Below are 24,247 nucleotides of genomic sequence, written 5' to 3' on the forward strand. Positions count from 1 at the left end.
TTTTCTTCATCGCGAACGTCATTAAATGTATTTGTATGTAACGCGCAAGCATACAAAGCTATACATAAATACATATGTATATAAGCTGGCACCTGTGTGTGTATATAATTGTATATACGGTATAATCGGTGTTTTCCCTTTTCCACATTTTATTTATGTTTTAATCCTATCTCCGCGTGCAGTACTTTTATTGCGAGCAAGCAGTCAAGCCCCACCGCCGCAACTCGTTTCCCGACCAGCCGTGCGCTTTAGCCTTTGAGCTTTACAGGCGGCGATTTACCCACATACTACCACGTGCAAATAAGCACACACACATACATACACACGTAGACACGTTTACACGCAGCTACCATTTACATTTAATTAAAAGTACTTTAGCACAATTTTTATCCTTCTCGCCAACAGTACTTCATAGTTCTTTTCAGCCCACACCAAATTGCATAATATTTCATACGTACTCGCGCTGATTATAAGCAACGGTAGAAGCATGAGTACATATACATACATATATAACTATAGATATATGTATATGTTTTCCGTTATCAGTGTGTGTGCCTACCTGCGTTGCGTAACTCCGCTGCAGCGGCTTTAAACCCACGTCCGCCCATCCTCACCTCTCAATATTTTTGTTTGTGTGTATGTATGTATGCATGTTTATGTAGCCATTATTTAACAGGTTTTTCCCTTCGTTTGTTTACAGTGATGATGGAAAATATTACCGAAAGTTGGACCTACTATATGTACGTGCTGCTGACACTGGTTCCAGTCTATTTGGCATTTCAATTAATTAAGTTTTTCGGCTGGGAATTGTTTGTCAACAACTGACACAAACTACATACAACAACAACAACAATAACAATAACAAATATAAGTGAAAAAATAAAGTGTATTCTAGCCGTGCCTAACTGCTGGTGGAAGCTGATAAAGCACAAATAAGCTCCAGTCTAACAAAAAGTGAGTAGCCAAATTTGTTTTTGTTTTCTCGCTTTGTTGTTTGAGGTGCAAAGTTTTGTTTAAAAACTAAATATGCTCTGCACATTAAACAGTTCGCTCACGTAATCAATTTATTTTACTCAAAATCACGTGCTATTTTGACATTTACCGTTAGTTTAAGCTTAAAAGAGTGGCAGGCACTCCGTGTAATACCTCGGCAAATTGGTACTTTACCGTTCAGGAAAATTTAATTGTATTCTAATAAGTAGAGAAAGTGATGATATTGTGGAAAAATTGAGCGAAGTGAGTTGAGCTCAATTGAGGGGGTATTCTGGTCTAGCAGCATGAATTTCAGGTAATTTTTAAAGTGTCGTAAAAAAGGCAATTAATATTTTTACTATCCTTGTTTTTATTAGTTATTTGTTAATTTTAGAAGAGTACAGAAAAAAATTAAAAACTAAAAAATTCAACCAAACCCATGATTTCAACCCTCCTAGTTATCTGAAACCCAAAAAAAAAATATTATTAATCTAGAATAATGTCGCAATGGCCGGAACTACGGAAAAGTGGGAAAAAATTGTTTCACAAAATGGCGACTTCCTGAAAAAAAAAGTTTTTTTGGATCACTTTTTCTGACTATTTCGAATTTTAATAATAAAAATAAAAATTTAGGGATGGGGCTAGTTCCAACCATAGACAAGCCTATAAAGAAGACTCTAAAAATATCAAGTAAATCGGTCCAGTAGAACCTGAGAAATCGTGGGTATCGTTCCGAAAAAGTCAGTTTTGAGAAAAACGCGTTTAAAGTTTCGCGTAAAGTCTTTTGTTCGATTAGTTCCGGCCGAATTAGTTTGGATGCCGGGTCAGAAAAATGCCTATATCTCCGAAAATAATTTGAATTTTGAAAAATCCTCTTGTACACATATTCTTGAATAGTTAAACTTTGAAAATATAAAATAATAATAATGAAATGAAATACCTCCTCTAAAAAAAAGTTTATTTAAGGGAGTTTTTCGGACTTGCTAGTGGATCTAAGCCCTTTACCAGTAGCACGGTAGTCTTCCATCCATCCAACGATAGGCCATGTAACTAGAACCGTCTGTTATTTTTTATCTGCTAAAGGTAAAAATAACCAAACATAAATCTCAGAGATATTAGACTGAAATTTTGTGTACCGTTATATGTTAAAATAAATAATAACTCGAAATTTGTTTCTCTAAAAGTTAAGGAACAACACCTTTTTAGTTAAAATATTTGTTATTAAATCGTGGCGTTCTTCCCTTTTTTATACAAACTTCCCCGGAATTTAATTTTTTAAATTTAAAATTAAAAATTAATTAAATAAAGCTTAAAACCTCAGCTTTCCAACACTATATTGTATGACACAATGTGATTGGTAGCACTGCAGATATACGACTGCAACGACATTAATTGACAAAATACGAAAATACTTTTTCGACTACCCAATATAACTAATCAGGATGACGACCTGAGTCAATTTAGCAATGTCCATCTGTCCATTGAGAAATCGATCTGAAATTTTTCACAAGGTTATTCTCCCCAAGAAGCTGCCCATTTGTCGGTACCTTCGATAGCATATAACTGCCATACAAACTGAAATCAATGTAAATCAAGTGCTTGTAAAAATTCTCTTCCATTTGTGAAGGGTATTACAGCTTCGGTGTAACCGAAGTTAATGTTATTTCTTGTTTTTTGCATCGTGATTTCCGCAATTTTATTTGGAATTTAAACCATAAATACGATTTTCTCCGTTTGTAAGTCATCTATTCGAAAATTTTGTGTTCCCTTTGTTGTCCGATTTTGATGATGAATCAGTTATGAATGAATCAGACAACGTGTCAACCGAATTTTTTGCGGTGTACTACATTTCTGACGATTATGTATTAACGCAAATAAAAACTTCCGAGTAGTGCCTTATCGATATTTGCAGATCAGCTTTAAAATACCTTGATCTGGTTAAGTTCTTTTACATTCAAGGGGTCTAGGGTCTATTTACCGTCCGTTCCTCAGCGCAAGCTGACACTTAAGGGGTTACAGCCTTTTTTCAACAATTTTTTTCTCATATAAAAAGTTAAATATTTTATCAGAACTATTTACTGTTACGAATATACCCTATTAACAAAGAAATTCTGAAATTTTTGGAAACAAATATTTTAAACTCGGCCATTGCGACGTGAAAGTAAAGAATACGTGTTCTACTTGGACGAAAGGAAAAAAAACTATAAATTGGATTTTTACAAAAAAATGAAAACTTATGTGAAAGGCCCAAGTCTTTAAGAATTGTATCTCAAAGATCTGTGGTAAACTTCATCAAGCCCACGTCTTTAAGAATTGTATCTCAAAGACCTGTGGTAAACTTCATGAAGATCGGTTGAGTAGTTCTCGAGTAATCTTGCCAACCGAGTTCAAAGATTCGAGAAAAACGCGTTTAAAGACGGCGCACTTAGCCTAGCTAGCCTCGAGCGCACAAGTTCTCAAGGCTGTATCTCCGAAACTATTACTCGGATCATGTAGGACAATATTCTAGATGTTTTGTAGAATTTAATAAGATCAAATCCATGTAACCCCTTAAGTAAAATTTGGGATATCTTGATGAAACTAGGTACACGTGTTCCTTGGCAAAAATGTAAGGCGGGGTTCGTAGCCTAGCATAATCGGACCATGCCCACGCCCACAAAACGCCATTAGCAAGGGTTAGGTGTGGGCTAAACAAAACCTGAACAATGGGCGTGGCACTGCTACTTATAGGTAAAATTTACTAAATTCAGTCCTTGGCATTCTTCTTACATTCCTATGTCACTGCGCGCAATCGGACTACAATCAGCCCTACTTCATCGAAACTTATATTAGGTTGTCAAAAAAGTCTTGCGGTGTTTTTTTTATTGAATCTTATTTATTTTTATTTTATTTTTTTTTTTTTTTTTATTTTTTTTTATTTTTTCTACTATGCCGGTCTCTTTCGACCAATTCAGCGATTTTATCGCAATTTTCGACGACAGGCCTTCCGCAGCGTGGCGCATCTTCGACCACCTCTACACCAGAACGAAAACGTTGAAACCATCGTTGTGCGGTGGAAATGGAAACCGTATCGGGTCCATAAACTGCACAAATTTTATTGGCGGCTTGAGATGCATTTTTGCCTTTATCGTACTAGTACTGTAAAATATGCCGTATTTTCTCTTTATTTTGCTCCATGTTTGCGACGTTATAACTCACGAACGACTTAAAAGAAACGACAATCAATCAAACACGTGTTAGCGCGTGAAATGAGCTTTCCAAAAAGGTATAGCAGGTATAGCATGACCCGATGCGACGAATAAAACTAGAACTTTCAGCGCCAACTAGCGGAAATACCGCAAAACTTTTTTGACAACCCATTATAATGGGATAAAACTTTGCTCGAATAATGGCTTTAAAGTATGCCACTTTATGTCCAAAAATTTTCTAAATCCAATCAAAGCTGTTCAAGCCCCTAGGTACATTTTCCAATTTTGGGGTGACTTTGTACCGCATATATCGGCCCATATGTGTGTGAGTTATCCAAATGAAAATGAGATAGCGTATACTACTGATAACAGTTTGAATTTGTGCTTGAAATGGATAAAAATTTGGCGAAAATCTTGATCTATCCCCAATATAATTTTTTTTTTTGCAATATATTTTTATTTATTGAATCTGCTTTTTGTTTTAAAAGCCTAACAATAAGTTATAAATATAATGAACGTATGATATCCGGGTGACATTACTCTATATGATTGGTGATGGTGTGTGAGATACCTTAATGAATCTCGGGGAACATTTTATTAATATGTTGCGTGTTAAGTAATAGTGTGTGTTACTGGCAAAATTGTTAAAACGGGTCGTTACTACCCCTAACTCCCATATAAATACTACATACGTATAATGACTTTCGTTTTTCTAATAAACCTTTTGTTAAATATGTCGGTCAGTGTATAAGTAATATATAATTGCTTCGATTCAGATCGTCTGGTTGACGTTTTGCACCTTAAAGTATTGTCCTGACGTTCTTTCTTGCCCGAGCTTAGCCCTTCCTCACTTGTTCGTTATTAGCATCCTATTTCTATCTAATATTTTCAAAATATCTTTACCATTGTTTGTTTTATAAAAAAAATTTGATAATACAAAATTAACCCATAATTTCAATAAAAGAATTCGGTTGCTATAAATGCTGTTTTTTTATTAATTATTTAATTTCATTTTTATTCGCATTTAATTTTTTGCTTTCACTAAACTTAGCCATAGTGCTACTACGGTTGTTATTGAAAGTTGTAATGATTTCCTAATTTCATAATGACATTTGCAACGCTTAATTAAAGCTTCACAGTTGAACAAATTTGCGAAACTGTGAGCGATAATTATGAACATTTTAATAACAACTGTAGCGATGCAAAGTAATTTTGAAGCACAGAAATTTCTATGTTGAGTTTCGTAGTTCATTTGACCGTTGGAGATACACATACATACATACTTAAAAGGGCGGTTTGATAAGTAAGACAGTGACTTGAACAGAGAAATGTATTTATCTAGTAGTATATTTCATTCACTAAGGCGGATATGTGTATTTGGAAGGGTCGTTTTTTTCTATAAAATTGCGTATGTGGGCAATGTTTTACGGATCATTCTGAACAAAGGTCTATGGGTCTAAATTCGTTCTCGAACTGGCGAAGTTTAAAAATCTATATAATAGCTTCTATGGGAGATAAGTGATATAGTGGTTCGATCTTTCGGATATACATTATTAAAAATTGAATAAAAAATTTCTATAATTCTTAGAAAATTTCGCCTAAAAAATCGCTGGCTCGAAATCGGTTTTAGACCCATTGTCTCTAAGGCAATGTTGTTTAGAATGAGAGAACGGTTTTTTTGGTTCCATGTAAATTGACCCGCTTTAATATGCATAGTTAGTTAACCATGATCCTAAACCTAAATAAAGGAAAATTTCACCCAAACAATTTTTCATTAATATGTATTTTAAGAAAATGGTTCAAATAAGTGGGAAGTGGTGAAATCATTGGTTGTTCGATCCGCCAGTCTCCAAGGTTTAAAGAGAGCTTTTATCAATTATTTTGACTCGAAATGATTTCGATTTTTTAATTTTCTTTTAATTTATCGATGTTCTAAATATGCTTAACCTTCGAATATTGAGTCCCAGTCTCTGGAGCTTTATCTCGACTATTTTTAGAAAGACGAAGAAATCTTGAACTTTCACACAGCTGTCTGAGAGAATGATCCTTAACGAAAAAATTTGCTATGTACTCACAAACTCGTTCAAGGCAATAGTTAACACCAATAATGCAAAGGGAGTACCTAAATATAGCCTGCCACAAAACTACTAGCATAGATTTAAAGGAGCTGCTCCACCTATTTGTGCTATAAGTTCGATTTTATACAACTCAAAGACCTTTAGAGCCAAAGAGTAATATAATAAATATCGACTGGATCTTACAAATATTGGGTTGTCAAAAAAGTCGTGCGGTATTTTTATTGATTTTTTTTTTTTATTGAAATTGAAATGAATTTTTGATGACTCATGCCCAGCTCTTGACCGATGCTACGGCTGCTACTATGCTGGTCTCTTTCGACCAATTCAGCGATTTTATCGCAATTTTCGACGACAGGCCTTCCGGAGCGTGGCACATCTTCGACCACCTCTACACCAGAACGAAATCGTTGAAACCATCGTTGTGCGGTGGAAATGGAAACTGTATCGGGTCCATAAACTGCACAAATTTTATTGGCGGCTTGAGATGCATGTTTGCCCTTATCGTAGTAGTACTGTAAAATATGCCGTATTTTCTCTTTATTTTGCTCCATGTTTGCGAGGCTATAACTCACGAACGACTTAAAAGAAACGACAATCATTCAAACACGTGTTAGCGCGTGAAATGAGCTTTCCAAAAAGGTATAGCATGACGCGCTTTCAGCGCCAACTTTATTTATCCTTTGTGCTACGTAAAAACTCCTAAAATAGATTATTCAGATCAAAGAAGCAGTTTAAGCTTACGACAAAATCAGATTCAAAACCAGGTTCATCAAAGGTGTGTCCACTGAGTCTTTCCAATCTTAGACTGACAAAAGCCGGGCAATAGAGGAGAAAATGACAAGATGTTTCCACCTCGCCTTCATTCTTATTTAGCCGCACCGCATGTGAACCTAGTGTCCTAGCCAGTGTCCTGTCAGGAACCTACTATTGCAGCGAGATTGATTTAGCTAAGAGATCGGAGGACCTCTTACGGTTCAGAAGGATCTTGTTATTAACCATCGCTTGCTGAGCTCTTTGGAGGTTCAAAGGTCCAATGTCAAAGCGCAAGAAGATATCTGTAAACCGATTTCCTAAACATCGGATGAAAAAAACAACCCTAGTAAGCTCATCGGCATTTTGAGTTTCCATCGATTCTGCTCCGGGCCGGGCGCTTAAACAAGTATAATATGGAAAAAGGTTGAAGCTATTGCTATTCAGGTCATGAACTGCTTAACTACTTTTGAGCGCACAGTCAGCTAGCTCAAAGCCAGTATAACCGCTCGGCTATCGGAGTGAATGCACACCTTTTTGAAGGAAGGACATCTACTGCTACTTTATTAGCAGCCAAAATTGGAGACAAAATGTTTTAACTTTTCGCCCCGTCGTATTGCACTTGTAAGCATCATTTCGAGTAACCGAAGGGTGTTAGCTAACCAAACCGACCTCGTATCGGCATTTGCCGCAGAATTATTTTACAAAAACTTCTACTTATACCGTTACTTTCCAAAAGTTAGACTTCCATGTATGCAGTGGTCTGTTGCCGACCAGAGCCACGAAGTCTTGCAGTCTTCCAGCGCCTGCATCAGAACGCATAAATTTTGTGGAAATCTATTTAAGCCAACAAATGAAACAAAAGTACTAATTTGAGTGGAAGAAATTATGAATACATGGCCTCAAAGTTTTTCCCCATTTTCTACTATTAAAATTGCGGTCAAAGTTTAATTGCTTGCATACTCACACACACACACACACACACACGCATCCACACAGCACAAAGCAAAGGAAATTGTACAAAAAAGACACAGCAAAGAGCGCAGCAACCAGCCACCCGACTCCACATCGTTCTCGCACATTGCTGGCTCCAGGTCTCCCGTGTGGCTCTGCTCTTTGTGGCATTTGCATTTTTGCGCAAAATGCTGGTTTTGTACCCAGCGACCAAGTGAGTGCGACTGCGAGTTCGACTGGCCGGTAGTTAGACGACTGCCAGCACATCTGCTTGCTTTGGTGGATAAAAATGAAAGTGCAAAAAATATTATTATTATTATTATTACAAACACATTTTGTTGAGTTAAAAGTTTGCATAAGTCTCTCCGCAGTTTTCCTGTTTCTTTTTGTGTGTGTGTGTGTATGTGCCTACATGTATTTATATGTGTGTGGTCGCTAGGTAACCATGTGCTTTGTCCTGTTGGTGTCGTTGGCACTTTCTATGCCTGCTGTTTCCTTTCAGTGTATAATAACAAAAACAAACAAACAACAACAACATTTGTGCGTACGCCAAGCGTCGGAATTTCGTAATTAGAATAGTTAAGTGTTGAACAGGCGACAGTCGTAGATTTGCACATGACACCGTCTGTCCGCACACACATACACACAAACTATGTAAATAAAAGACAAATGTGTGTAACTGTCTGCATGTATGGCTGTATGTGGCACATGGCAAAAGGTGTCATGCACATGACTCCAGAACGTCGGTCACACGACGCAGCACATGGCAAGGTGGCTTTGTGCTGCTGACCCGCTCTACGCCGTACAGCACGTTCTCTGTTTGTATGGCATGTACTTGTATGTGTGTCTGAGCCAACAACTCGACTACCGGTCTTCATTTCTGGTCATAATATTCTTTTGTATATATATGTATTGTGGGCAGCCATGTTCGGTTACAAGCTGCGGCTTTTACATGCATATATGCATACATACATACATGCACATACATACATGTGCACAAAGTAGGTACGCGAGTACAACTGCAAAGGCAAAGATAATAAATTTATGAGTATTTATTGTATGCTTTAAACATTCAGTCTGATAGTTGGAATTCAGCAACCTTCAGCTTTTGTGCACTTACACACACACACCAATACTAATTTAATGCATTTGTTGTTAAAATTTGCATATTGAACCAGCAGTCAGATTTTAGAAGATTATTTTGAATTTTAATAATTTTATCCTATTTGACATTTCTGAACGTCACTGAGTACATAACGTGGGAGATATACATATACAATATATAGGATATACATACATATATACAGTGGTGGTCTTACAATTCGAAACGACTTTGCTTTTCTTAATTTATTTTAAAAATTTAGATTGCTACATTAAAACTGTAAATTGGCATCAACAAAGTAACAATTTTATTTGAGTTTTACATAAAAACAGGAAAAAACGTTCGGTTGCATCGAAGGTTAATACCCTTCACAGGTGCATTTCTGTTAGTAACTGTGTTCAATTTGTATGGCAGCTATATGCTATAGTTAATCGATCTGAACTATTTTTTCGGAGATTACATTGTTGCCTTAGAAAATAATCCATATCAAATTTCGTGAATATATCTTGACAAATGTGAAAGTTTTCCCTACAAGAACTTGATTCCGATCGTTCAGTTTGTGTGGCAGCCATATGTTATAGTGGTCCGATATCGGCAGTTCCGACAAATGAGCAACCTCTTGAAAAGGAAATGACGTTGGCAAAATTTCAAAATGACATCTTAAAAACTGAGGGACTAGTTCGTATATATACAGACAGACGGATAGACAGACAGACGGACATGGCTAAATCGACTCAGCTCGACATACTGATCATTTATATGTATACTTTATAGGGTCTCCGACGCTTCCTTCTGGGTGTTACAAACTTCGTGACAAACTTAATATAACCTGTTCAGGGTATAAAAACAACAACATTAATTCTATTTTTAAGAAAATTAGATAAACAACTTAAAAATATTTATTTAAAATTAAATAAATTGATTAAATTTTTTAGTATTTTGTTGGATACCCTTTATTTTTAACCACGTTGTCTAGCCTTCGCGATAAACTTCGGATTAATTGTTGGCATGCTTGCACTGATATGCTGTTCCAACTTTGTTGAACCATTTGAAACAATTCGTCAGTATTTTGCGGTTTTATGTCCCTAAGATCTCGTTTCACAATTGCCATAAGTTTTCAATTGGGTTGAGATCAGGACTTTGCGGAGGCCAATCCAAAACATTAATATTTTTATCCGAAAGCCAGCTTTTCACTAACCTTGAAGTGTGTTTTGGGTCATTATCGTGCTGGAAAATGTAATGGACTGGCATATTCTCAAAGGAACATGGTTCCATTACATTCTCCAGAATGTTTTTATATTGAACACGCACAATTGGGCCAACACCACGAGAGGAAAAGGCTCCCCAAACCAACCATAACAGATCCGCCACCGTGTTTTACTGTATTCACAGTGTAACTGGGGTTCAGCGCCATGTTGAGAGGACATCTTACATACGGTTTTCCGTCGGACTGGAATAAATTGAATTTAGATTTGTCACACCAGAGAACTCTATTCCAGTATTGGGAATTTTTCTTATTTTTTTTTGATACAAGCGGTTTTTTTTTGCGCAATGCATCCACGAAGTCCCGACTTCTGTAAACGCCTTCCTATCGTCCGAGCTGAGATTTCTACAGTCATTTCTTGACCAACTTCAGCCTTTTTGCGATAGCTGACTTTGACAATTTCTCCTTTTGATAGCGCCTTATAATTAATTCTCTCATTTTGGGAGCACATGACTTTTTTTTGCCCGTTATAATAATTAAAACGTTTCTAATTGAACGTTGTTTAATTGAAGTATACTCAATTTATCACTAAGTTCAAAAAAATCCGAGAATCAAAAGAAAGAACTGCGCGTTTCTAATTACGTGGCCAGCCAAGAAACACAAACCGGGAAATAATTTTAATTCTTTCAATAACCAATCAGCAAATAATCACGTGTTATTATTTTATTCCCTTTATGATATCCACGAGGACTTTCGGAAAAATGTGTCTGGTTTTGAGAGGAATTTTCCTTCTCTCTTTAAAATTATCTTAAATTTAAAAACAACAAGTAAGGAAGGGCTAAGTTCGGGTGTCACCGAACATTTTATACTCTCGCATGATAAAGTGATAATCGAAATTTCATTATCCGTCATTTACATATTTTTTTAGTTTTGCTGTAAAATTAATTAGATTAGTAGTTCCTGAGGTATGGTTTTTGGTCCATAAGTGGGCGACGCCACGCCCATTTTCAATTTTTAAAAAAATCCTGGGTGCAGCTTCCTTCTGCCATTTCTTCCGTAAAATTTAGTGTTTCTGACGTTTTTTGTTAGTCGGTTAACGCACTTTTAGTGATTTTCAACATAACCTTTGTATGGGAGGTGGGCGAGGTTATTATCCGATTTCTTCCATTTTTGAACTGTATATGGAAATGCCTGAAGGAAACGACTCTATAGAGTTTGGTTGACATAGCTATAGTAGTTTCCGAGATATGTACAAAAAACTTAGAAGGGGCGGGGCCACGCCCACTTTTCCAAAAAATTACGTCCAAATATGACCCTCCCTAATGCGATCCTTTGTGCCAAATTTCACTTTAATATCTTTATTAATGGCTTAGTTATGACACTTTATAGGTTTTCGGTTTTCGCCATTTTGTTGGCGTGGCAGTGGGCCGATTTTGCCCATCTTCGAACTTAACCTTCTTATGGTGCCAAGAAATACGTGTTCCAAGTTTCATCATGATATCTCAACTTTTACTCGAGTTATAGCTTGCACGGACGGACGGACAGACAGACGGACAGACGGACGGACAGACAGACATCCGGATTTCGACACTACTCGTCACCCTGATCACTTTGGTATATATAACCCTATATTTGACTCTTTTAGTTTTAGGACTTACAAACAACCGTTATGTGAACAAAACTATAATATCTCCTTAGCAACTTTGTTGCGAGAGTATAAAAATTACAATTTTTATAGATGAACACAGGTAACGATCGAAGGACTGGTCAGAATTTTGGCGGCTTCGCCCGAAAGTCGTTTTTGTGTAGAAATTTATACTTTAAGTGGCTAGAAAAATCGAAAATATTATCAAATATCATATTCCTTCGATCATTATCTGAGAAATATATTTATGAGCGCGTGTGTAAATTCAATCCGATCGGTGCGACCGTTTCCTTATCGACTCTGAAAACAGCGTTACCAGAGAAACCTGTTAAAATTTTGCGAATCGATTGCACTAAGTTAAAAAATTCTTACAAATACCTTCAATGCAATGCCAAGTGCCCATCACGGATGCGTCGAAACTAGGAGGGAAAGTTAGAAAGGAGTTTGGTTTTGGTTACTGGACCACTGTCGCCTTTTTCAAGAGGAAGTGGCTGTCGTTAAGGTAGACATACTGCAGTGAAATACAACCTCTTTGAAGGGGGTGAGCATTCACCGCAAATAGCCTCAAGCCTCGTTTGGTTATAATGGAAAAATCGCCAGTCTTACTTTCGGGTAATTAGGAGACAGAAACTGACAGCCGTCTCAATGAATTTGTGATGACGATACTTAGATTAAATCTAAGTTGTAAGAAAACAAAAAACATTGAGAGCATCTGAAAATCGAAAATCGAAGTTTTACACTATTTTAACTTCAACTTCAGTTAGAGACCATTTCATACTTGTATATAGTGTAATCCTCGTGAACGTTTACAACTTTCGCTATTTGACACGCCACTCGTATTTACGTCGCCAAAGACTGTTAACTCAGTAGCGTTCCCTTTAAATTAATTGGATAATCTTTTTATGCTTCTGAAACAATAATAATATTCTATGAGATGTCTTTTGGGGTGTTTTAGTAGCCAATGCTGTGAAAAATCCACAGAATGGTACTGCCATTAAACTTATAAGATTTTTATTGTCCTTAGATAGAGTCAATACAAGGAATATCAATAGTATAACTCTGCTTTTGAGTAATTTACTTAAACGCAATTTCGTTAACTACAAGGAGAGAAGGAAATGTCAAGACTAAGTCCTGTGTAAACTTCATTCATAAAAGAAAATCTTCAGTTGGCAACCCTTCTATATCAATAAGTTGGGCTGTCAGCGAGCATTCTTTTAGACACAAGTGTTTCACAGTACCAAAATATGTTAAGTATTGGTGGAACATGGTAGGGTGCGATCCAAAACTCAACATAAAACCAAACTTATGAAATGCTAGTTTATATCTTCAGCAACATAATAGAAGTGGTAAGCAATTTGCTGACTCCTATAATTTAAAAAATATTAAAAATTTGCGAAGTTTTCCGACATTTCATTCATTTTCGGCGACAACTAGCAACTTAACCCGGGTGAAAAGCTTTGGCTATGGTGGGCAGTTCGAGACTCTGGGATTATTCGTGACGCCAAAATCTTGACTTGCTAGGTTAGGTAAGGAGATGATTCGATCAAAGATTTCATTCATTACATACTTATATCTGACGGATATGACCGGTTTGTTTGCTTACATTACAAGTATATCCTGAACAGAGCATATTAAGTTATCCACGAAGTTTGTAAAACTCGGTAGGCTCTTTAAAGTATACAAAAAAACTGGCCGATCAAAATAAAGATACACATCTTTTTGTATACCCTTTTATGTAATAAATAATAGATCTCTGAAGGATATTATAGAAAACGAAGTTCACATTTTTCTTGTTTTATTCTCAACTTACTTATTCCTAAATCCACAAGAATATTTTCACTGTCGAAGATTCGCCCGCAACATTTAGAGTAAAACACGCTCTCACATTTTCATTGACATAACTCATATATTGGCCGATATATGCGGTATAAAGTCAACAGAAAGTTCGAAAATCTTTATATTTATTAGGTATATGGGGGCTAAGGGAAGTAGTAACCCGATTCAACCAATTTTTGACATTATTTATCTTCTATGTATCAGGAAAGGATTCCCTCCGAATTTTAATTATACTACAAGGTCTGTCGCAAAAGAAACAGGACTGTTAAAAAAACAACAAGAAATTAATATTTTTCAAAAGTTTTATTTTTTTATTCAAAGTAGTTTCCTTGTGCTTCGATACAGCGTTTAGCCTGGTCAATTAGCATTTCAAATGAGTGTTTAAGGTCATTTTTCGGAATGCTCTTGAGAATATCGGTCGTCGCCTTTTGGATAGCTGAAATGTACTGAAACCAGTGTCCTTTCATGGGCAAATGAAGTTTTCCAAATAGGTAAAAATCACAGGGTGCCAGATCAGGTGAGTAGGGTGAGTGATTAATGGTTAATATGGAGTTTTTTGTCAAAAAATCAGTGACAAGCGTCGACCGATGACACGGCGCATTATCGTGCAACAGGCGCCCGGACCCTGCCTCACGGTATTGTGGTCGAGCACGACGAAAGCGTGACAAAAGACGCTTCATAACACCAATGTAAAACACAGCATTAATCGATTGGCCAGGTGGGACGAACTGTCGGTGTACAATACCCTCGGAATCGTAAAAACAAATCAGCATTGTCTTTATTTTTGACTTCTGAAGACGACCGACTTCTGATCGTCACAGAGGACCTCACGACCTTCTTGGAATCGTTTAAACCACTCATGCACATTACTACGGGATAGGCACTGATCACCATAAACTTTTTTCATCATTTGAAATGTTTCAGTAAACGTTTTCCCCAAGTTTAAAAAAAAAATTTAATATTTGCTCTTTGCATTTTACGACCGATGACCAAAAGCTTCTGTCACTTTTTGATCGATAACATCGATTGTAGTTATCCAATTGTCTTAAAATTTTTACGAAATGTCAACAAGAGATCAAACTTTTTATTTCACATACCCACCAATAGGTGGCGCCACCAGAAACAGTTATATTTAAAAAGTTCTGTTTCTTTTGCGACAGACCTTGTATATAACCTTGTATCTAACTCACTAAATTTTTAGGTGATATATACAACCGTTAGGTAAACAAAACTATTAAACTCTGCAGCAACATGTGGCAAAAGTATAAAAAATTGATCAAATTCAATATTTTCGTGAGAAAAATGCCTTTGATAAGTGCAAAAGCTGATGCATCATAATAAAGGAGAAACGAGCACTGCTATCTAGTCATGCTTTGGTATACAGAAATATATGTATGTAAGTATCTATACTTGTGTACCACTACGCACTTATAATTAGAGTTGACGCTTTGTAGCCCGCACTAATTTGTCTGGATGGATTCAAAAACTTCTGCTTTGCGAATCCACTGAAGTGGTAAATTTCTTCAACAAAAACAAAAATATAGATCTAAAAGCAAACATGAGCTGGGAGGTGCAACAACCAAACCGCACAATAATAATAGAACATAGAACACGCAACTTCCGAACATGTTCACTCCTGCCACACACACACACCTCTGAAATGCGTGGCAGCTAGCACCTTTTCGTGGCAGAAACTTTTCCAGTTCGTTGGAGTGTGGGCGACGGTAGGCCGACAGGTGTGCTGCTGCCACACATATGAGCACCCATGCCACCGCTTTTTACTCACTTGTGTGCCTCCACATACAGTCGCTACTGTCACACGTGCTCCACCAGCACCGTGCTTCGTGCGCTGCCGCCGGAGGTTACCGAGTGCCACTGCCATGCAATTTTTCATGAATAAACCCACAAGCACACTTTGTGCGAAAACTTTTCACAAACTGCGGATGTTTGTGATTAGTGTGCGTGAAGTTTTCCAAAGCGATTTGGATGCCACGGAGCAGCTGCTTGCCGCTTGCCGGGCCGTGGTGTGGGCGCGCCCAGCGCTGCGTTGTTGCTTGTTACTCGGTGACTTGCGGTGCCAACCTATGCGTTTTGTAAGTGTATAACGGTTGCTTTGGCAGTACGGCACGCTAACGGTTATAGAAGTTGGCGGACGGACATGTGTTGCGTTAAGAAGTTCCATCCGTGTCCTGCGGCGAGTTATACACTTGCTCAAGTCACTTGACGTAACAAACAACACGCATGGCTTAGACGAAATTTTCACTCTAACCTAACACTTACGACTAACGTAGTTAGCCATACATATCTACATACCTCATATGTCTGTGTGTATGTGCATATAAAGTGACACTTCACGCCGAACCCTGACTAGTTCGTTTACTTTTTGTGGTTAAAACTGCTGAGCGCGCTGTGAAAGTAATTTAAGTTAGCTGCAGATTATAGCGTTAGCCCTGCCGCCAGCTAGGCAGTGGTGTAAATTTGTCGGCGTCTATGGCTGAGGTGTCTCAATTGACTTGTGCGCTTAACACTTGATTGAGTGACAGCTTGAGGTTTAAGCGCTTACGCACACACACACACACACACATATACACAGTGACAGCAAATTCAAGCTATCGATATAGATAGAGTTGACAAATTTTTATTGGCTGTCAGCATTACATACATATGTATGTACATATGTACATATGTATGTCTGCATATACATATAGCACATACTTGTGGTAAATATATGCATAGCATTTATTTTCGGTTCACAAAATGCAGACGTCAACAAAGTTGCGGCCGAAAACTGTTTTTCACAGTTATAAATAGGTTAGTGTAACTGGTAAATGGTTGAAGTAAAAGAGAAGCCGAAAATTCGATTGCATGTGTATAAACAGTGAGGCTCATTTGCTGAAAGTCAAACAAAGTGTTTGTGCCTAAAAATACATATGTATAATATATGTATAATGTATATAAACATAAGTGAATCAGGGTTGTACTGAATGTGGAAAGAAAATATTTTGTGAGACTAAAGCCCGAAACCCAAACATGGATACTAGTCTTCTCAAATATTCTACACATACATTTTGATCCGAAACGGTGACGCTTGTTATGGAAGTGGCAATTAGGTTCCGAGATAAGAGCGCCTTTCTAAGATTTTTTGACTTAGTGTAATCCAACATTTTAAACGCTGTTTTAAGTGAATAAAACCATTCCCCAACGGCTGAATGAATCGACTTGAAATATTCGCATGACCTTAAAATTTTTTTTTTGCTTTGCGATTTCATGTAATTTTAAATAGAAAAAGCTTCCTCGCCATCAGACACCATATTTCGGAGGTCGTCTTGTAGATCGGCTACGTGTTCAAGGGAATCCAATATGTTAATCCTATGATTAAAGTTCTGTAAATCACATTTTCTATTAAGAAAAAAGTCCGAATTGCAAGTAGATTTAACCCTTTATACCCCCTTAAATCTCTATATCTGGTCTAGAAATTTAAAAAAATCAAATTTTTTTTTAAATATTTTCAAAGTTTAACTATTCAAAAATATGTATGTGTACAAGAGGATTTTTCAAAATTCAAATTATTTTCGGAGATATAGGCATTTTTCTGACCCGGCATCCAAACTAATTCGGCCGGAACTAATCGAACAAAAGACTTTACGCGAAACTTTCAACGCGTTTTTCTCAAAACTGAATTTTTCGGAACGATACCCACGATTTCTCAGGTTCTACTGGACCGATTTACTTGAAATTTTTATAGAGTCTTCTTTATAGGCTTGTCTATGGTTGGAACTAGCCCCATTCCCAAATTTTTATTTTTATTATTTTTAAAAAATTCGAAATAGTCAGAAAAAGTGATCCAAAAAAACTTTTTTTTTCAGGCAGTCGCCATTTTGTGAAAAAAATGTTCCCACTTTTCCGTAGTTCCGCCATTCCGACATTATTCTAGATTAATAACCTTTTTTTTTGGTTTCAGATAACTAGGAGGGTTGAAATCATGGGTATGGTCACGTGGAAATTTTTAGAGACCCCCCACTTCGTCAGCTCATAATTTTTGAAATTTTTTACTTTTTTAGTTTTTAATTTTTTCTGTACTCTTCTAAAATTAGCAAATAACTAATAAAAAAATGGATAGTAAACATATTATGTGCCTTTTTTTACGACACTTTAAAAATTACCTGAAATTCATGCTTCTAGACCAGAATACCCCCTTAATAAGTTAGTCGGGTTTCCTCGAGTAAAAAAGAGCCTTTTTTCAAAAATTTCATATAACAAATTAAATATATGTATTATTAGAATCTATTACAAAGAAATTCTGAAATTTTTTGAAAAAAGATATTTTAAACTTGGCCATTGCGACGCCATTTCTGGTGACCCCTCAGCAAAAAAATGATGCGCCGGTGTTGGCAGAATAAATCTTTACAGGATCATCTTAAGTAAAAAAGTACGTGGACGGACATTTTTTTTTTCAAACAGTTGTAGTCGAAAAAAAAATTTTCGCCCAAGTCCTTAAGAATTGTATTTCAAAGACCTGTGAAAAGTTTGAACAAGATCGGTTGAGTGGTTCTCGAGAAATCTCGCAAATCGGCTTCAAAAACACAGTTTCAAGAAAAACGCGTTTAAAGACGGCGCACTTAGCCTAGCTAGCCTCGAGCACACAAGTTCTCAAGGCTGCATCTTCAAAACTATTACTCGGATAAACTTGAAATTTTAGGACAATAGTCTAGAGAGAGGATCTTGTAGAATTTAATAAAAAACCGAACCGATTCAAAATTTTATTCTACATTGTAAAACCTGTTGTTAAGTTCATGTGATGTTTGACCGTAAAAAAAATTCGTGAAACTAGTTTGCTTGAAGTTTTGTGTTTCCAATGGAATCACGGCTATCGTTGAAAATATCTATTTATCACGAACACAAATATTTGTATGGAACAAAGCATTCAGTGAAGATCGTTAAGTCATCGAAAACTTGCCTTAGGCGAATCGTCCATCGAGTACTGTTATCACGATAACATCGAAAAAGTTAAAAAAAAAACAGCACAAGAAAATGGTGGCGTTGGCGTCAGAGAGATAGTAGAGGGTCTAAACATTTCTTATGGATCGATTCAGCACATTGTGGTTAATGTTTCGACCATGAAAGTTGATTTTTTTCCAAGAACTACGGCGAGCAACGGTCGCACAAAATATGCTTGACAACGTAGGTGATGATCCTACTTTCATCAAACGCATCATGACTAGTGACAAGACGTGGATTTATTAATATGACGTCGAAACTAACCAACAATTTAGCGATCTAGCGATTAACCGAAACCTAAACTCCCCGAAGGCACTGAACGTCATCTCAGCCGGGGCTTATAACAAGTGAATTAAAAATTGGATTAATTGTTGGTTTCCTTGTATTGTCTTAGGAGCCTATTTCGGTCTTGAAATGAATACAATCTCACCGCTTAAAAAGATAAGTCAGTAAATATTATGTTTTTAAGAACCACCCTATTATAGAGGCAATCATATTTCTAGCATCAGTGTGTTTTTGCAGCGTTGTCACATTCTAATGAAATTCAACGAAATGAAAAAGCCGTGATGTTTTGTTGCATTGATGTCAAATTTCGGTGTATGTGTTTTTCAACGAGCTGTATAAATATTTATGTAGTTAGCTTTTATTTTATTCTTTTTTTGTTGTACCGAAAAAATAGAAGCCAAAATAGAGAGCAAAACAAAAAAGGTTCTAAGTAAACAAGCAATGAAGTTTGTCATTGCATGAAAGCTTGCTTTTATCCCATATTCACTGCATATTATATGTATAAACTCTGACCCACGTGATAGCGAAGAAGTATGGAAATGAGTAGAGTTGGCTGTGAATTTAAGGTCTATGGTAAACATAAATAAATTTATACAACTGTAGGGTCTTTCCTCTGTGGAAAGTTAAGATCAATAAACAGATTTTATAGCAATTAATTAGTTATACACTACCGCTCATAAAAAATCGACAATTTCCAGGCGATGGTAGCGATTTAATCCCGCTAATTCGTTAACTTATGCAAAGTAAAAAGTTGATTTCTAATAATTAGAGTGACTGAAACTTGAAAAAACAAGAAAAAACGTTAACTTCGGCTGCACCGACGCTAATATACCCTTTACAGGTACTTTGCTTTTAGTAGATCTGAACAATTTTTTCGAAGATTATATTATTACCTTAAGCAGTAATCTACATATGTCAAATTTCGTGAAGATACCACGTCAAGTGCGAAAGTTTTCCATACAAGCCCTTGATTCCGATCGTTCGGTTTGTATGGCAGCTATATGCTATAGTGAACCGATCTGAACAATTTCTTCGGAGATGACATTGTTGCCTTGGAAAATAATCTATACCAAATTTCGTGAATATATCTTGTCAAATGTGAAAGTTTTCCATACAAGAACTTGATTCGGATCGTTCAGTTTGTATGTCAGCTATATGTTATAGTGGTCCGATATCGGCAGTTCCGACAAATGACGTGCAAAACGATATCTTAAAAACTGAGGGACTCTTCGTATATATACAGACAGACGGACAGACAGACAGACGGACATGGCTAAATCGACTCAGCTCAACATACTGATCATTTATATATATAATTTTAGATTCTGACCTGGCTTTGTTCAGTTTTCAAAAACATGATTTAAGAACAGGTCAACTTTGTTCGCATTGATAAAATTTCTTTTCCGTTCCTTTTCCATTTATATATTGGATTAAACAAATTTCAATTAAGGCTTTTATCTTGAATATATAAGGCTCATTAAGAAACCCCTTGTCAAATATGAACCACTTTGTTCGATAATTTGTTCCTCCTTTAAAGATAATTTCATAAGGCTACTCTCAGAGAAACCCTTGTCCCTATTGGCAAGAACTTCAGACAGTCTTGTACAGCTTCCTTTTGAAACAATATTCTTCGCCATAGGCAGGAATAGTTGGTAATCACTTGATGCCAGATCCAAACTGTAAGATAGATGGATAAGATTATCCCAGGCAAGTTCCAGGAGCTTCTGGCGAGTCCTTATTTATACTTTAGCTTGGTCATGTTTGGAAGTTCACAACTTTAAAAAAAAGAAAATGAAAATTATGACTTCAACAATTTATTCTGATTCGCTAATTGTCGTCTTGGTTGCCTAAAGAATCATAAAATAATTTAAAATATTTTCAGGATCGACTTGATGTATATTTTCATTGTTCTTTCATGTTTCTTTCTTCTTCTAGTGATGAAAGTGAACTTGTAGCCAGGTTAAGTACCTTTTGTCCAAGGGGCTATACTCTAGTCCACGATTGTTTGTTCTTTTGTATTTTGTATATCGAATGATATTTGGGAATATTATTCGTAATCCGGTAAATAGGTTCGGAGATATAAGCGAAATTGTAAGAATTTCTTAAACATAGTGTAATCGGCTCCCAAAAATTTTAAACTCGTTTTTCTCGAAACTTTATTTTCGAAGTCGGTGAGGGTAATTTGTCCGAAATGGCTTAACCGATCGACTTGCAATTTTGACACAACTTTCTAGGATATACTCGTATTAGTCAGGCAATGATTCCAAGACTTACTATCCTCAATTTTCTGAGAAAACATTAGAAGATACAACTTAGATGGAGGTATATTTACGATTTTCATTCCAAATATACAGGTTTTTTTCATTAAATATTAGTTCATTTTGAACATAACAACGAGAAGGCCGCATTTTATACTCTAACCTAACATATTTCAACCGGCGACGTTAAACAGCTGAGTAAATAGAGAAACCAAAGCAAAAAAAAAAAACAAACATCACCTAGAAAAACCAAGCGCTGTGTTAATTTCGTTTTATGGCTCAGTTGCGACATAACTGTTCTGCCGGTCGGTTGATTTCACCGCTGTTGGGAAAATAAAAGAAAATACAATAAATTTATTTAATATCAGTTATGCCACTAGTCGTAAAAAAGTAAGTGCGTGTGTCTTCCATTGCTTTTTTTTCAACTAGCCAACCAATCATTTGCCCGCCGGTGAGTATCGGAAACAACTGAGGATTGACACAAAGCCATCAAGCGGTGACGACTTCGCGGCTAAACGTGCTCGCCACTGCCACAACCGCGCGCTCAGCACAGCAGCACAGCGATTGTTATGACAGCCACCCGCTTGACCCCAATCGCTTAGCATTCTCAGCCGCTTTTATAGTACTCCCGCAGAATATTAAGCGGTGACATTGTCATTCTGTTCACACCAGACTCCTTGCAGCTCAACGCAACTGAATTAAATTCAGCGTAAAAAAAGCAAACAAAAAAAAAAAAATACGAAAAAATACTAAATGAATGAAAAACCGTTGTACATGTATATGTTAGTGTGTATGTGTATTGCCATGGTTATGATATACTTTATGTGTTTGTTGGTGTTATTACATTTGAGTTGAAGTTTATCGCCTGAGGCTACTCTTGTGGTCTATTATCGGCAATAAATGAAAAGTGCAAGTGTCCGTTATTTATGACATTCGTTTGTGTTGACGCTGAAGCTTAAGCTTCAAGTTAGCTAAGTGTTCTTATGTTTTCCTCATTATGAATGTGTGTTTGTGAAAAGCATCGTGTTTTATAACCAATAGCATATTTGAACGTCGCCTTATTTCTGAGAAGGATTGCTGGCCTTATTTTAAACCTTTTCGTATTTTTCCTACTTAATGGCGTCAAGAGAAAGATAAACACACGAGAATTGACGCTTTGATAGAGATAATACGTTTCCCCTTTTATCTATTCTTTTAATAAGCAATTTAGGCGGAAAATTGTATAAACGTTCTAATTTGAGGAAAATAAGAAAAAAGTGGAATATAAAATCGTGACCTTTGGCTATTTCTCGCGCTGTATAAAATGTATCAACGAAAGCAAAGAAAACGTAAATATTTTTATTAGAGATGCTTTCCATTACTTTCCATGTTGTTGCTATCTTCTTGTTTTTTATTTCCGAAAAGAGCTCACGGCGAGATTTTCTTCAAAAAGTGCTTGAAAGCGAGCTGAAATGGAGAAAAATTGTCTGCAAAAATATTATTAAGTTGTTAAAAATGTTTTAGTTGGCATATTTCTCCTTCTCCTTCTCAATCTCTTTTTCTCTGTTTTCTTAAGATTTTCACCAGCAACTTCCAAGCGAAAATTAGACTACTTTGTAAGGCGGAAGGATAAAGATGGATAGCCAACGAGCGCTCAAATCACGATTTTCAAAAAGTCATCGCAAATCTCTCTTGTTTTATACCTTGTTCATAAAATTCGAATAAAACAAGAAAAAACGTTAACTTCGGCTGCACCGAAGCTGATATACCCTTCACAGGTGCATTTCTTTTAGTAACTATGTGTTCAGTTTATATGGTAGCTATATGCTATAGTAATCCGATCTGAACAAATTTTTCGGAGATTATATTATTACCTTAAGCAGTAATCCATGTGAAATTTCGTGAAGATACCACGTCAAATATATACAAGAACTTTTTCCGATCGTTCGGTTTGTATGGCAGCTGTATGCTATAGTAAGCCGATCTGAACAATTTCTTCGGAGATTACATTGTTGCTTAAGAAAATAATCTATACCAAATTTCGTGAATATATCTTGTCAAATGCAAAAGTTTTCCATACAAGAACTTTTTTCCGATCGTTCAGTTTGTATCCTTCATACTGATCATTTATATATATACATTATAAGGTCTCCGACGCTTCCTTCTGGGTGATACAAACTTCGTGACAAACTTAATATACCCTGTTCAGGGTATAAATATGTGTGTAAACGAGAGATTTCTGTTTAGCTGTCTTGGGATAACTAATCAAAACCGAGCTAAATCCAGAATTCGAGAACTAGACGTTGATGAAATAGAATTTTATTCAAAATTGTAAATTCAAAAAATAAATCAGATACAAATTTCGCAAAATAAAAATATGGAAGCTTAATGGGCGTAGACTTGGCAATTAATAGCTATTCCTTGGGCTTTCGCGTAGAAAATAGTAAGAAAATCGCCTATTATGAATGCTAAGGGTAGTCACAAAGCAAAGTACCTTTCATTATGACTTTGCAGCAATAAAAGTTGGTATTGTTCTAAAACATACTCTGCTCTCTTAAATGTAAATATTTTCCACAGAGATTTTGGTCAAAAATGAGATATTCATAAATGTCTCTTAGTTTATTTAGATTACTAAAATATAACCTACTATAAGTTATGAAATTTGCAACACCTGAAAGGGCCATTTAAATGTATATACATATGTATGTATGTATTTTATACATGAAGTAGCCCTTAAATTTTTGAGATATCGATCTGAAAGTTTTGCATACGTACTTTTCTCTCCAAGAAGTTGCTCACTTGTCAGAACCTGCCTGTAAGTGTCAAGGTATCTTCATAAAATTTTGCACGGATTATTGCCTAAGGCAGCGCTACAATTATCCAAAGATTTTTTATACCCTTTCATGCTATAAAATTTGCACTTGTGAAGGGTGTTGTGACTTCAATGCAGTCGGTTATAACGTTTTACACTCTTCTAGTTTTTCACAAATATAGAAGT

The 24,247-nt window shown here is 36.2% G+C and overlaps 1 protein-coding gene across 1 annotated transcript in view; it reads left to right on the forward strand.

Moving 5' to 3' along the window:
• LOC126759666 (uncharacterized) overlaps nucleotides 1–24,247 on the forward strand; it is a 55,102-nt gene that overhangs the window by 28,263 nt on the left and 2,592 nt on the right. The window contains exon 2 of the mRNA XM_050474650.1: nucleotides 701–954. Within this exon, the coding sequence (XP_050330607.1) occupies nucleotides 703–825 (123 nt within the window). The 5' untranslated portion in view covers nucleotides 701–702 and the 3' untranslated portion in view covers nucleotides 826–954. The remainder of the gene's footprint in view (nucleotides 1–700; nucleotides 955–24,247) is intronic.

This window comes from Bactrocera neohumeralis, chromosome 5 (assembly GCF_024586455.1).
Source record: "Bactrocera neohumeralis isolate Rockhampton chromosome 5, APGP_CSIRO_Bneo_wtdbg2-racon-allhic-juicebox.fasta_v2, whole genome shotgun sequence".
NCBI classification, from domain to species: Eukaryota; Metazoa; Arthropoda; class Insecta; order Diptera; family Tephritidae; genus Bactrocera; species Bactrocera neohumeralis.